Source organism: Anabas testudineus, chromosome 24 (genome assembly GCF_900324465.2).
Source record: "Anabas testudineus chromosome 24, fAnaTes1.2, whole genome shotgun sequence".
In the NCBI taxonomy this organism is placed as follows: Eukaryota; Metazoa; Chordata; class Actinopteri; order Anabantiformes; family Anabantidae; genus Anabas; species Anabas testudineus.
Genome location: NC_046632.1, coordinates 12,776,016 through 12,792,150, shown reverse-complemented (window position 1 = coordinate 12,792,150; position 16,135 = coordinate 12,776,016). Strand labels below are relative to the sequence as shown.

Below are 16,135 nucleotides of genomic sequence, written 5' to 3'. Positions count from 1 at the left end.
GTCTCAGAAAACACGGCAGTTTCTTGGAAGCAGTACTGAAGCAAAAGAGACAGTTGCTGCAGTGTGCATGGGTTTTGAAAAGTAGCTACAAGCCTGTGTGACAGACACAGGCAATGACTTAGTGCAAGTTGTCTAGGTTTTGAATAAGACTGAATAAGATTAAGTCAGTGGGTTCATTGTAAACTATGAAAGGGTTTGGTGATGAGCTTACAGCAATAAACCTCAAACCAGTGACAAACATGATTAAGGTTTTTAGTATTTTCCCTTGTATTGTGGTGAGGATTATGAAAAAAAAGTGATGTCCTCAAACAAGCTTTCAATAACAGCTACCACTAGAAAGCAGAAAAAGTAGTGAAAGCAATTACTCTTAAAATTGAACACATTTTGGAGCAACATAAATGCAGTTTAATGAAGTATGCTCCACATTGAAAGAATTCAATAGATGGTCAACAGATGCAGTGGGTAAAAGAAAGAGGGAGGAAGACTGAGAAGTTCAAATTACATGTGGACTCTGCACTAACAAGGAGAATATAAAGTAAGGAGTTTTGTGTAAAGAAGGTGACATGTTCCTCACATGCTGCTGACATGACACACCCTGTCTAGACATATGATTAGCCTCCATTTCTTTATCCTGCAGTAGTGCACAGGATATGACACAGTGGAGTCACTATGCTGTTTAATAATAAGTTAACACTTAGTTAACACACACGCCTCTGCAATTTATTTGGGTTGAGTCTAATTTCTAAATCTAAATACAAGACTTTTTCAACATTATGTGTATATCCTCACCATATTAGTGATCTCTGGGTATGCAGACTCCACCAGCACTCCTCTGTTGGTGGAAACATAGTCCACAAGCTCGTTGAGCGTGGCCCTCTTGATCTCTTTGCTCTTTAGGTCCGTCACAGAATCCAGAAAGTCAAAGATTATGCAGCACTGCTGGAGTTTCTGGGTGAACAGTTCCTGCTGCTCTGTAGAGGGGGCATCTAGAAGCACAGAAAAAGATTCACTGCTTACTGTTTATACACTAGAAAGCACAATGTAATCCTTTATTCTACCTAGTTTACTGCATATCTTAACTAAACTGCAAGACAAACAGGCAGACAGAAACAATACAACAACACATTTGCTACACAGAGGCAGGCCAGACATTCTCAGTTTTGATTGTAAAGCCTTTTATGGATTAGAAGGTGAGTGCGTTCAGAGTTATTAGAGCTGTCAAACTTGACCCCAGCTAAGCTATAAACAGCATTTGGCAGCTGTCCAGAAATGCAGTGACACGCTGTACAGCGATGTTCTGTTCCAACACAGCATCGGCTCATCGCTGGACTCTTTCTGTAATGAGAGCAGGAGGACACAGTGATGTGAACCAACTCTGCAGATCTGACTAACAACACCTCGAGAACCAAAACGTTCTGACGTTACACAAATATCATCTGACATTTGTTGACATTGAGGTGTCTCTGTAAAATCAACCCCTAAATAAGTACATTTGTATGAACACATTTTTATTTTTAACTAGCTCATTTTAGTTAATTACTTCTGCTTATATATACAGTCTGACACCACTTCCATAACTTGAGTAACATGCATCTCATATGAAATACGTATGTAAAGCACAGTTGTCTGTTCACAATCTACTGCTAGTGTGTTTTTAATATCAAGAGAAAAGCAGTAAGTGTGACAAGTGTCGTAGTGCAGTTTGTCATCAAGCAATATTATGAAACTAAACAGGCTTTACCCCATAAAATAGTGGGGCTGAGGACATTGCACAGGCAGGCAAAGACAGCAAAAATTCACAATGAGTTTCACACCTAGTCAAAATGTTCTAGTGGTGTTGACAACTGATGAAGTACTTACGCAACTGAACTCTACAGGTCAGACCTCTGACTGGTGGGCTGAGTGAACTCTATATCTGTGTGTAACTACAGCAGACTGACTTGTTAGCACACTACTGTGCCTTAATGCCAATTTTCCAAAGTATCAAATCTCAAAGGATTCCATACTGAAAGGGCAGAATGAAGCAGACTGGAACAAGAAAGGAAAAGGGCCATGATGTTCCTGCAGCCTGAATGTTGCTTTTGTCAACATGACACATGGATAGCTGACATTTCTGTCCTGCAAGTGGTATGTAGGAGACGTGTCCAGGGCTGTCCTTACTTTGGGAAGGCATGCTGAAATTAAAACTTAAGTGTTTTCTAGGCAGGAAAAGCCAACTTTGAGCCTTTAAGACACAGCTGCATTGCATGTTAATTTATATTGTCCATGAGACTGCAACTGATCGAACAGGTACTGTAGCACAATACGAACAATCTCACTGAAAGGGAAGATCATTAATAGTTCATGATCTAATATTCCTATTTCACACATCCCTGTGTAAACCATTTTATTTCTGTACAGTGAATTGTCTTTATCACTTCCCAAGAGGAGTGATGGCTGGGCCTGTTACAGACAGTCTGACATGCTTTTCCCAATGTGAAGCTATTTTTGCCTTTCAGATACTGATGCATTAGTGCACATATTCCTCAGGGTACTTGGCAAGAAAAGAAAATATTTCCATTAGGACTATGAAGCTGTGTATGAGAACAAAGAGAAGAAGAAAGCTTTGCAAAACCAGAAAGATATTCTAAATTAACCAATCTGCAATATTTACAAGGTTCAGTTTCATGTTAACTCCTAAAACAGTAGTCCTTCACTCACATATAGAATATTTTATCTTGGAAATGTAGCTGACATTAGAAGTAAGATGACACACCACCAAAGAAATTTTATGGTTTGTAATACAACAACTCAGAAATCACTTCTCTTATCTGGATGCAATAACATGCAATTTGATAACCACTAAGGTGTTAGGGCTAAAAGGAGAGACAGATGTATCCAAAGGTATTATTACTTCTTAAAATCCTTTAAGCTGCCATTCACAAATGACCTTAATTGTGGATCTCTGCAGGTATTGGTGTCTTCCAGGTGAACCCAATCTTTTTAATATAAATGCCTCTCCACAGAGGGGATTAGTGTGGCACTATTACAAGACAAGCCCTGGATTATAAATCTTAGCAACCTTTTCAATTATCTTGAATATGAGCAGGACCTCAATTGACAGATACAAGAAGAAGAATTCCTCCCTAACACAGCAAATAAACATATTTACCATTAGATAATCTACTAGTCAAAAGGTAATAAAACGTAAATCATTCAAAACTTTAATGTTTGTTTTTTCTTCATGTATGTTACTATTAATGGAATATGATCCAAGAAGAATCACAAAATACAGTGAAGCTTGTTTTGCTGAAAAGCCCTCCTCAAGAAACACAACAGTAGCTATCTTGCTCAGTATTTAGCTAATCCATATTCTAGCTGTTGCCGACCACAGTCATGAAGAAACTAAATGTTGCACAAGCTTTTCCGTCATGATGTTTGCTGGGTTTCATTTAATGTTTGTCATAATTGTCTGCCTACTGTAGAGTGGTAAATACTGCATTGGTTTGTCACAATAAGACTGATAAATTAGGTTGTAATTTGTATCCTACTTGCAGAGGAGAGTATGTTCAGCAGACTGCACAATGTACAATATTTTGTTATTTCCAAATGTTGTGAGTGCATACTCAGAAAAACGTTGAATGAAAGACTTGAACTACTTATTTATATGTTGAAAATAAGAAAACAATTGGTTTAGAAGAAATCACATTTACAATAAATATTCAGCATTAACATTTGTACACAGAAGTGCAATCCATTGTAATGTAGCAGACATTTAGAAAATGTACGGGTTCAATAATATGATTTAATGGCATATGCCTGTATGTTGAATTTATTTTATTATCTAGTTTCTAAAAGCATAATACATAAAATAATGAAATACATAAATGGGTTTCTAGCTATTTAGAATGATTTATAGCAACATAAACTATGTAAGACAGTAAACACACATTTTGTGACAAAAACAGGAAACATGAGCTCAGCTGTATAACCACAGCACTGCAAGAAAGGTTCAGAGCAAAACTTCAAGAATTAACCACATACAGACAAGCGAAAAAATAAAATGATTAAAAAATACAGATTCACATACTACCATACATGTAATAAAGGAGTTTGAATGTTTATTGTTTATGTTTATTGAATGTTTCATTACTATGAAAATGATATCAATCAAATGCTATGACCTTCACAGTGACTAGATTTCGAGTCAGTTGAGCACCTATCACTGTAAGACAAAATGACAGAATACTGTATCTTTTGGAAAAAGAGAAGTCATCCCATTGACACTGAAGCTGTTCTGGGGTTATACAATGCATCAACAACTGTCTCTCACTATTATTTAAAATTATTAATTTATAAAACTACAAGTAATACAACATAATGATCAAGTAAAAGAATGTTTGAAGATACTTTTGAAAATGTATTCAAATTTAAATAAAATAGAGTTTAGTTAGACAGTCGGACAGATTTGTGAACATCATGTTGAGCCATTTTGAGATGTGCAAACAAACAGAAAAAGCAAACAGAAAACAGCACTGCAGAAACTAACAGTCAGAGGAGCTGAAGATGAAATATTTGTCCATTAAATGCACAAACAGCAGTGAGTGATGGATTGAAAATGTGAATATTTCACAAGGGAGACATCCCTTTTAGCACAGAGTGCTTTATTATGTGCCTCCAGAGATTTTATGGACAAATGCTCTCATTAATATACACAGCGTGATTTTTTTAACAGGTGTATTAGGAGACTTGGATCTAGACTAGGACAACTGAATCCACAGACATGGTTTTTCCAATAGAGTAAAGCTTTCCATGCATCCTAGCAAGTCACAAATTGTGAAGATGAGGGATAATGAATAAAAACAGATGCTAACACAGGTTAGCATCATTACTGCAACTAGTCACCTTTTCATTTACTATCTTAGATTGAGCAGTTGTCTGTCAAGGTGTAGCATGTCATTTACAAATGAGGTGCAATGAAGAGGACAACAGTGTTCCTCTGAACATAAGGTGTATAACAGTGTACTGGTGTGTCCAAGGCCTATGATTGTATGCACTATCTATAACATTTTTTAAATATGTATTTTATTTGAGAATATTTAGAAAGGCTGAACCTGTCTAAATAAGCTCATATTTTCTGTCAGAGCAAAAACAAAGCCATGAAATTCTCAAAAGACATCTGAAGGGTGCATGAACTTATGGGAAAGTATGAACTATGTGTTTTAGGTTCCCAGGATAAATGTGAAATGGAAGAAATTTAGAGAGTTGACTGTCAACCAAATGGACACATGCAGAGCTGCACATTTATAACCAAAACACTACTATTCTAACTGTGCAGAAATGTATCATTAAAACAGCAGGTAAAGTTTCTAAGCCTACAGTATCGTGAAAATCCTTTTGCATTACCGTTGCTGAAATATGTGCTGCATGTGAATAAAATGCTGCACCACATAGGAGAACAGTATCTGAAGATAACTGCAGTTATGCAACCATTTTCCATTTTACCATCCCATGTTTCATTGCCCCAGTGGCTAATGTGCTGTTCCCTGGATGAATGATGTTCTGCTGCTTTCAACTGTAACAGAGGGCAGCAGTCATGGAAAAAAGAAAAAAGAATTGCTTAAGGTGCTGCACTGTTAGCAATAAGATATTTTTCTGAATACATTATGTAGGACGTATATAGATCTAAGTTTTTCACAATAAATTCATTTTAATAAAGTGCTATGCTTTTTTATTAATAACATCACTGTATCATATAGACAAATGTGCTAAAAGATTTTTTCAGCATCTTACTGTGCAACTAGAGTAAAGTGCCTGACCTCTATTTGCATTTAGATTATCACTGTTCTGTAGCAACAGCACTTGACATCTCTTTTCAGTCCAACGTGTGGTTGAACAGAAGAAAACCACTGCCTCAGTGTGTAATCCTCTTGCAGACTATAAGGGACTATATCAAATCTCAGCATTACAATTTCATCTTAACTGAGGTTCATTCAACTGTTTGAGCAAAGTTTTCTCCCCTAATGCCTATGGCACAACTAAGTACACACTTGTAGTGTTAATATGGAAAAATGATTAGGCCTGTTTTATACTAGTATCTGCCTTTTTGATGTCAACATTTCAGAGAAGTGCACCATAGCAAAAAAACACCAAAACAAACTGGGAGAAAGAATGCAGGTCAGATGACGTCTTAACAGTGACAGATTATTACTGCAGTAATCCCCTGGGACACACATTTTAGGAAATTAGCTCGGTTCACCCATACTCATGCTAAACGTACAATTTCTCGCCACATATCAACTTTAAAGAACTCGTACAACCTGCCTAGTGTCATAACAAATCCAGATTTTATTATATAAAAACTAAACCAATTTTCATTTTTCTCAACACCCAGATGAGCCATTTAGAGTTGTATAGATTAGACTTAAAGCAAGATCTGTCTGGGAGGCTCAATCCAAGGAAGAAGTAGTACTCTGACTTCACATAAGTGTACTGCTAATAATATGCTCTAATCATGCATATATTCTTATGTGTTTGCTGCTTTAAAACTCCCCCCTCTTTCATTATAGATTTTGTATACTGAAATAACTTAACAAAAAGGAAGGCTGGTTTGATAAAATAACATAGAACTGCAGAAATTAAATGGGCCTCACATTTGGCTGAAAATTATAGAACAACATGTAAACAATTAACAATAGGAGATGACACGAAAAGCTCGAGTGCTACAATATGCAGGTGCAAAAAACAGGATTTTCTGCACTGGCTGGGATTTTAGTCCTGCCTATTTAACCATTATACATTTCATACTAAAAGAATCTGCTTAACAGTTTTAACTACAAACTGTAAATGTCAGATACATGGGCAATATAATGAGCAAAGCAAAATTAATTAATACAGTACTCTATTTTGTGCTAGTGGATATAAAACATTAACCATTAAGCATAATTTAAAATTCATCCTACAATTTCAAATGAAAGATTTAGATTTATTTTCTTTTGAAATAAAGCACTTTATCTGCCACACAGTTTAATATTTACTACTTCATTTTTATTCACTTTATATAAAAGTCAACATAAACGAATAAGGCACATATACAAAACAATAACACAAAAATATAAACACAGCAGCTCTGCAATTATTTAAAACCTTACCCTTACACTAATATTAGCTCTTAGCTTAGCTCTTAGCTTTCTCTTTTAGGCTTGCTAGAAGGGTGTGTATGCATTTTTGAGGGTGTTTCTTAGACACCATATGGTCAACATGTGGTTTTGGTCTGTCCTTAAACGTTGTTAGACCACATGCATAAAAAACTGTTGATTCAGAACTACAAAAAAAAAAAAAAAAACGTGAAAACATGCTATGCTAGTGGAAAATAACTGAGGTTTGACTGTGAAAGTCACCCCAATGAGTCTTCCTCTCCAGGGCAACAGTTGGGAGGGTTACATGCTATGATGGTAAATAAGGACGTTTGCTACTTACTGTGTCACTGGCCTGTATCTAAATCATCATTTTAACACATGCCTGCAAACAAATGCAGTCAAAGAATACAGTCTAAGACATGAAAAAGGTAGGCAATCTGAGCTCAAACTGATAATGGTAATGAGGAACAGCGGTGCCTACAGGTTTGTTTACCTGACTGTTCATGATATATTGTGATAAAGACAATATAGCAGTGTAATGTGCATGTAACATGAGCCTTTTTGCAAAGGCAAAAAGAATATAGTGGTATTGTGACTTGTATCATTACCCCTAAATCTGCCTAACCAGTAAAAGCAATATCCAATTATTCAGTTCTTTGGAGAGTAGTTATAAGCCCACTGAAAAGCCAAGACAGTATCCATTGTTCATTTAAAGATGGGGACTTAAAACAAACAACTACAAAGGCAGAAAACTACAAAGACAGATCTCTTGTCTTTATTCAAGGATGTTGCTAACATTAAAGAGAAAACAATCCTTTGAAAGGAATCAAACTCTATAGGGGTTCAGTCTCTTTTTAGATTTTTCTGCTGTTACCAGGCAGTTGTCCAGCCTGTCGCAGATAAACTACTAGCTCTGTTTCACTCACATTACCTCTATGGGTTACTCTGAAACTTGAGCATGTGTTACGCTTCCTGAGAAAGATAAATGTCTCACGATCTGGCCAAGAGAGGTCACGGCTGCGCATGGATAAAGGGTGAACAAAACCGGCGGGCCGGATGCCCAGCACATTCCTATTTCTGCCTCAGCTAATAGATTTCAACAAGTTAAGGTCCAACTTCATTTTATTGCCTCAATCTGAAAAGGTTCCATATGAACAGGTTCACACCGTTCCTCCTACCAAACTGCCTATATTTACTTTTACATTTAAAAGGCACTGAAGATCAGCCACAAGCTGGGTGGAAAACAGGTGTTGGAGGAGGTGAAAACAGCACAAATGACTTGCTACAGCATATACTGTATATATCATATGGCTTTAGCTGGGTACATCTATATAGTTATTCTCATATAGCTGAGATTAAATTGTCATGTCCCATGAAGTGCAGAATCTGTTCAACTGTTTAGGTGAAGACATGCAATACAGAAGGCTGCAGGTGCTGCAGATAGAATATGTTTCCATTTTTGAGAAATATCCTTAATGGATCCCTGCTAGGACAAGTTTATTAAAAAAGTATGGTCATACTTTAAGTTTTTTTCTGTTTGTTTGTTTCAGGACTTTTCCTTGTGTACTTCTGGCACTTTTGTAATAAACTTTAAAAAGAGATTTCTTTCTAGTAAGACCTTTTGTTATTCATACAGTCTTTGTGATTCAGGAGGTACAGTCATTTGAATTGGGCTCTCATTAAAGGTGTTTATAGTCTAAAATAAGAGTGCAGTGGATGAGGTTGAAATCACATATTCAATTTATGAAAGGAAAATTATATATTGTAGCATATGTATTTTAATAGCACCCAGCCCTACTTGCAGCCAGTCATTATGGGAGCACAGAATCACTTAAATCATGTCTTCAGCCAGCAGACAGCCAGTGCAAAATAAAACTGAGGCAGCAGTTTTGTAGAGAATGGTGGAGGCAAATTGTCAACTGCCCAAGGCCACAATTATGCCACTGGCAGCAACAGAAAAAGGCACAAACCCCATCACAGTCCAACACAAAAGAGTCAGCCTTTTGTTTCCTAGAAAATTATGTATCGATCTGCTGGCAGACATGATGGAAACATTTATCAATCAATAGGCCAATAGGGTGGATGTGTATTTCATGATCAAATGAGCCACTGCTAAAAGATGCTGAATTAAAGAAATAGTTAAAACTCTGGTACTTAATCATTTAAGAACTTAAATTAACTACACACATGAGAGATATTGTAACGTCACTGGGTGCCGTGCTTGTTGGGTCTAAGGAGTGCAAGTCTAAAAATGAAAATCAAAACGCGGGGGTGCTGAGTTAGATAGAAGAACTTTCTGCTTGTGGCTACATTAGCTGCTACTGGCAACCACACCCAAAATTGCCTGTGGTTCAACTGCATTGTGGATAATGTAGGCACTGTGCTGAGGAATAAAGAAGGTGACATCTCAGACTCTACTGCAATAATAATACTTTTTTGAAACTTATATCTTAACCTATTACATATTAAGAGTTAATTATTTATAACATAATCAGGTGCTATGAACATCATGAAAACAATCATTAGCAGCAGGCCTAACAGTGAGTCATGAAACAATAAAAGTGTAATGCCAAATATGTAAAGTACTGTTTTTACAGATGTAATAAATTAGGAGAGGACAAATACAACAGTTCTCAATAGATTCACAGCAATGAACTCAACTAAAGCAAAACAGAAAGGAAGAGAAAAAGTGAAAAAGATACACAGCAGAACAGCTACCCTTGACTTCTGTGTGGGAGCAAGTCATGGAAATTTAAATCAATACCGTTTTCGACTCACACTGTGACTCTGTACTGTATTTAGACTACACCACCACACCACCTAAATGTAAGCTTAGGTCTAGTAAAAAATCATGGCTCTCAGATTAAAATTCCACTCCAGTGACAGAAATGCCAGCCTAAATGAAGCAGTCTTTATTTGGAAAGTAAAACATATCCCTGGCTTGGTCTCAAGGCTTCTGGTTGTCATGACAACAATGCTGGTCTCTGAATGACTCATCCTTTCAGTGTCTATCACACAACAGGAGCTAGAAACGCTCCAACCTCTCCACTGCAGGAGGGAAGAAGCATCTTTGCATGCTACTATCTTTTAGGAGCCACAACACACTGGCTGCAGAGATTTCCTTCTTAGTGTTGTTACTCTAGAAACCAGGAATAGTGCCGATAAACCCAACAATGTAACTCAGTTTATGTGGGCCAGCTAAGCACGCAGTCTAATTTAGGAATCCATGTTTGGACGATTGGTTTACACTAAAAAAGAGCTATTGTTGAATGTTGACATTGTGCTCCTATCAGTTTTTGCTTTTAGGCTGACTGTGTAAACGGACACGAACTATCTTATCAGCTGATAGAACAGTAACACCACTGTTTTGTTTCCATGTATCCAAAGTACTAATACTGCACTTTTGCTGAAAGATTGTGAGTTGCAGGGGGGTTACAAATAGGCACCATTTAGTCTTCAGTGTGTATTAATATAGATACCATACCACAACATTTACAACCTTACATACATAACATGCAACCCCACTTATTAGAAATATGTAAAAGAGCAGCAGTAACACAGCAGCCTTGATTCTAACTAAGAAAGCTTCATCCAAAGTAGCTCACAGAGCAGTAGCTAACATTGCTGAATTGCTAACATAAGCATAACTCTATCACCTTTACTGAAATCTGTTCTTATATTTATACAGATGAATTAGTCATTTTAACTTGTTTTGTGAAGTCTGTGGTCAAATGGTATTGTTTTGTAGCTCCAAACTAGCAGTAGCATTGTGTAGCTGTCAACTACTGACTGACAGATTAACAGAACCAACTGTGTTGGTGGTAGTAAATTAAAAAATGCTGACTGGTCCAAAGTAGAATGTCCCTCCCTCTCCACTTAAGGACCCGCAGATCCCTTTGCAAACTTCTCTGTACGAAATCCGAATAGAATAGAATAGAATAGAATAATATGCTATACTTAAGTCCTTATGGTGACCATTCATGACTATGTTCCACTGCTACAGGAGAAAAGAATGACTCCATGCAAGTGTGGTTGCTTTGGCAGCAATTAGCAAATGCTGTAGTGTCTTGTGTGCAAATGAAATAGTAAAAAACATTTTCATTTTATAGAAAAGGCTTTTAAGTCCTGAAATGTCTCAATATTGTATTACATAATGAAATTACAATTTGCTTATGATTATACTTCCATTCAATTATTATAGGTATGCATAAAACTGTCTTCTCCTCTCCTTAGTCATGATTTGTTTCAGCCCTCTTGCAGTATTTCAAACTGCTCTACTGACACATAACTCTATAAACCTGAAAAAGTAAAAATTTTAATGAGCGATAGCCCTCTGACACACATTTCATTTACATCATGTACTGATACTCCTACACTGGAAAAGTTTTGAATTCTGCAGATAATTCATCACAGCTTCTTCAACTATTCTATTACAAATGAAAATGTGATATAAGGTCTTTAAAACCCCATTCCTATATAACATCAATATAAATAACATCTACTTGAACTACCAAATAACTGCACGGGTGTATTTGCACACCGTAATAAAAAAGATAAATCAAAATAACTGAAACACTATGACAAGGCACAAATCATCCTGAAGCTTTTAGTGGAAGTGGGATAATTTGGCTGTCACTTTCATGCTCGTCAACAAGGCAGTTGCTGCCATGCTGCTTCAAGTCATTTCCGAGTGTTGTTGCGGTGAAATGCACTAGTTTGGGAAATTATATTAAAGCCATGTTCCGAAGCCCTGCTGAAAAGCTACCAAGTTTTTACTATCTACTCTCAACGCACGTGCACATGCAAAATTAATAATAAAATATGAAATGCTACATTTTCTACAGTGATAGACAGTTGATATCATCTCATATAGCTTTCAGCATTTCAGTTGCATCATGTTGAGATACTTGACCAGACAAGTCTTACTTACTTCAGCCTCGCTGTTCCTAATAAGATAAACACTGTCAATATGTTTGTTGAGGCTTGTCTTTGTAGTGTGAGCAAATTGCAAATGAAAGTAATTTAAATTTAGTAAAAGCCATTCTGTAAAAAACAGAATATGATTCATAGCTATGGGGACATGTTGTTTTGATTTTCTGTAAGTACTGTGTTACACCGACCATCCACTAGTGTTTACATACTGTTATATCTTCCACATAATGTAGATTAAGAGGCAAAGTTCAACTAAAAATCAAAAGATTGATGCAAAATGTATGATGCCCTACAGGGAAGTAACTTTTTGTTAAAGGAACTTAAAGCACACACATTTTTTGCAGGCTCAGCATTTAGTATGATTTAATCACAGGCTACAGGATACAGGTGCATGTTGTTCTGTATGCGATTTGTCATGTAACCACCATTTTTTTTTAAATTAAAAAAGTGACATATATGGAAGAAATGAGATTGTGAGGCATGTTTCATAGTGGCCTCAAAACACACATTTATCTGCTGCCTAGTACCAAGACAAATTAATAAACTACAATAACTACAGAGCATTTACTAAAAGAAACATCTGAGGGTTTACTAATCATGGTGTGTCTGTGTTGGAATAAGTTAGAGAGGCATAATCTGGTTGCACAGACATCAACATCTATGTATAAAATGTATTCACAGTGATACATTAGAGAATCACACGTACTTTTTCTTAAGTGCTGGATTTACATAAACATTGAAATGTCTATATATGCCACTAGTGTCAGAGAATATATCAGGAAATCAACACAAACTACTTAACAAATAACTTAGGCTCTTTAGGAAAAGCAGGTAAGCAAGGAACAGACACTGATCGGGTCATATGACAAATCTTAGCAGACCTCCACCCTACATGCCACACCTCTACCAACAACATAGCACTGCATCAACTGACAAAAGACCCATAAACATTTGATACTGGCCATCCCTAATATCCCACACAGTGTCCCGTTTGGCTTGATGAATTTTTCTGTACTTTCTGTTCTGCAATAGCCATAGGTTCAGTCCTTCCTAGCGAATTCTGATGCTGCAAAAAACTAGTGTCAAATACAAAAGTACAAGGGCTAGTCAAAATTACTCCAAGAGCATAATGAACACTCATCAGTGAGGTAGAGAAACAACCCAGAGTAACAGCCAAACACTTGAAGGCATCATTGGAACTGGCTTAACATCTGTGTTCATAGGTCTATAGTAGGTAAAACATTGAACAAACAGGGTGTCCATGGCAGGACACCACGAAGGAAGCTGCTGCTTACTACAAAGAACATTGCTGCACGCCTGAAGTTTGTGAAAGAGCACATTGACACTGCACAGCAGTATTAGCAAAATGTTTTGTAAACTGGCGAAACTAAGATTGAAGCAGTTGGAAAGAACACACAACATTACATCTAGCATAAAAGGTCACCGTGTATCATGCGTATCATGAAAACATCATCCCAACTGTAGAGTATGGTGGAAGATGACGATTTGCTGGTAACGTTGCTGCATCAGGGCCTGAACAGCTTGCAGTGATTGGGGGGGAGATGAATTCCCAAGTGTATCAAAACATACATCAGCATAATGTGAGAATGTCTATACGTCAGCTGAAACTCTGTAGAAGTTGGATGATGCTACAGGACAATCACCGAAAACACCAAAGCAAGTTCACAACAGAATGGCTTCAGAAAAACAAAATCTGCGTTTTGGAGTGGCCAAGAGCCCAGACCTCAACCCAATATAGATGCTATGGAATGAATTTAAGGGAGCCACACACATGAGACATCCAAAGAATATGCCAGAGCTAAAACAGTTCTGCCTTGAAGAGTGGGCTAAAAATCCTCCTGAATGTGCAGGTCTAATTCACAGCTATAGGAAGCGCCTGATGAGTTTATTGCTGCCAAGGGGGGTCCAAGGGTTCACATAGTTTTTCCACTAGCACTATGAGGCTTTTATGGTTGTTGTCAATAAAGTCATGAAAGATCAGAATTTGTGTTATTATTTTAGGCACATTATATTTGTTCATACTCTATGACAAATGACATATGACAAATTAATGCAGAAAACCACAAAATTTCAAAAGGTTCCCTAACTGCCCAGCAGGTTATAAGACCTGATTTTTTAATTGTGTATGGGAAATGAGTGAAAGAGTTAAACTAGCATTATGCTTCTTTGTTGAGGTTATGCGTGTTCACACTGGAAGTGGCCTGGCATCATCTCAAAATATAAACTTGTCAAAACATTGAGAAAGGATTACTGAGCTTTTAACTTTCTCAATGTTGTCCACACTTTTAACAATCTCTACCTGAATCAACAAGCAGCCCCATCCAATTAATTTCAGGTGCTGTTTTTTCACACTCATCAACTATGGAGACACCCCTGGAAGATATGTGGAGCCTATTTGCGCACTCCCCACAACACGTTGACGCAAAAGCTTAACTCTGTCCTAACCTGCTATTCAACACAACTCTCTCAATGGGTTTCTCTGCAAGTCGGTTAAGCCCAACTACTCCAGTGAAGTTATTCTGTGTGCCTGTACACACAATTACAGCACAATAATTCAAGAATAGAAAACAAAAGTCACCAAATACTAAGAACTGATGATATGTACTTTGGCAGTTGTGTTTTTCTGCAGATGCATTGCGGTTAACTTTTCCAGAGGGCTTGTCTAGAAAAAACATGAGAGGAAAATATTTGGAAATGTCTCCACAACTTGTTGAACGAGTGTTCTTCTGTCTGCTGCTGCATTGTTGGGTAAGACTTGTGCACAGTTGAATTTGTAAACCATATAAAATGTTGTTTGTCTTCTGCAATGCAGCTAATAGACTGCACAGTGTATGTAACCTCTGCAAAGCTAACAGTAAAGACAACACACTGGTCATGACAGAAAGCCTATTTAAAGCTGCAGACCCCTTCATCCTCTTACGTACCTTTGAGCTGGGGCAGCGGTGAGAGCTCAACTGGAGCGCTTTGAGTGCGGTACTGAGAGGAGCCCTGGGACTTTCTCTGTTTCTGGGCTTTCCTCACGGACTTTCTCGTAAAGCCGTCCACTTTCTCGGATGCAGAGATGGTCGACATTTTGATGCATTCGCTGATGGAGACGTCAGACAATCTATTGTATCCCTAGGGTCAAATGAAAGGTTTCCTCTTCTGTTCCTACCGAACTGTGAGACTAATGCCCAAGTCTTAGTTAGTCTGTATGATCCACCATGGTAGGTCGGTATTGGGGTTAGACTGTGTCCACAAACTGCATCATTTGACTTAACTTGTTGTCAGAAACCTTCAAAACATCAACTAAAAAGCCAAACTACAACTCAGGACATTGCCTCCACTATAACCTGTGCTATGAAACTAAGACCAGGAACAATTCACTACACGTTTAATTGCTAGACGCCAGATGTTTTTTGCGGCTTCATCATTTTTGCAAAACATCTACCTGTTGCAAAAGTATCGAAGACATCTTAAAAAAAAAAAGTCAAATGAACTGGCAAGTAAACAACTTACAAAAGGAAAAACTACAACAACATTTAGGTAGCTGCTTAGCTGCTTGCTAATGTTAGTTAACGTTGCCTTGCTAGCTTGCTCAAATTAGCCGTTAACGTGTGTCACTAGCAGTAACGTTAGTTTGCATCGCTACCGAAGAAAAAAAAGTTACAAAATGCACTTTCCTCGGGAAATGAGCATAGTTCTTCGTAGAAACGCCGAAATTGTGTCTTCAAGCATCGGTTTTAATCCTAGTCAGACTTCCGCTGAGTGAAGAACTATCCGCGATCGATGAAGTACAATTCTCCTTGACGACTGGGTCTCATTTAGCACTTAAAAGTTAGCCGTATCCACGCTGGAGAAACTTTGTCTTGGCTACATTCCTTGACGAATAAAGAGCGGAAGTTTCGTTCTCACTGCGTCTAGAAAACGAAGTATTTCTAAATACAACAAATGAGTGCACGTCGCGCCGAGCAGGCAGCCATAAAACACTCCCAGCGCTGCCGCTCCGTCGTTGTCTTTCTGACTCGACTGTGCGGTGGGCTGCTGAGCCTGACAGGTGCACGTCATTGACCGACGTTCCCGGC

General features: G+C 37.6%; 1 protein-coding gene across 1 annotated transcript in view; it reads right to left on the bottom strand.

Moving 5' to 3' along the window:
* Positions 1 to 16,081, bottom strand: part of ppp2r5a (protein phosphatase 2, regulatory subunit B', alpha isoform) — a 32,543-nt gene extending 16,462 nt beyond the window's left edge. Inside the window, exons 1-2 of the mRNA XM_026340946.1 lie at positions 14,996 to 16,081; positions 790 to 986 (exon numbers count right to left, since the gene is read on the bottom strand). Coding sequence (XP_026196731.1) covers positions 790 to 986; positions 14,996 to 15,143 — 345 coding nt within the window. The 5' untranslated portion in view covers positions 15,144 to 16,081. The remainder of the gene's footprint in view (positions 1 to 789; positions 987 to 14,995) is intronic.
* Between the last annotated feature and the right edge of the window lie 54 nt (positions 16,082 to 16,135).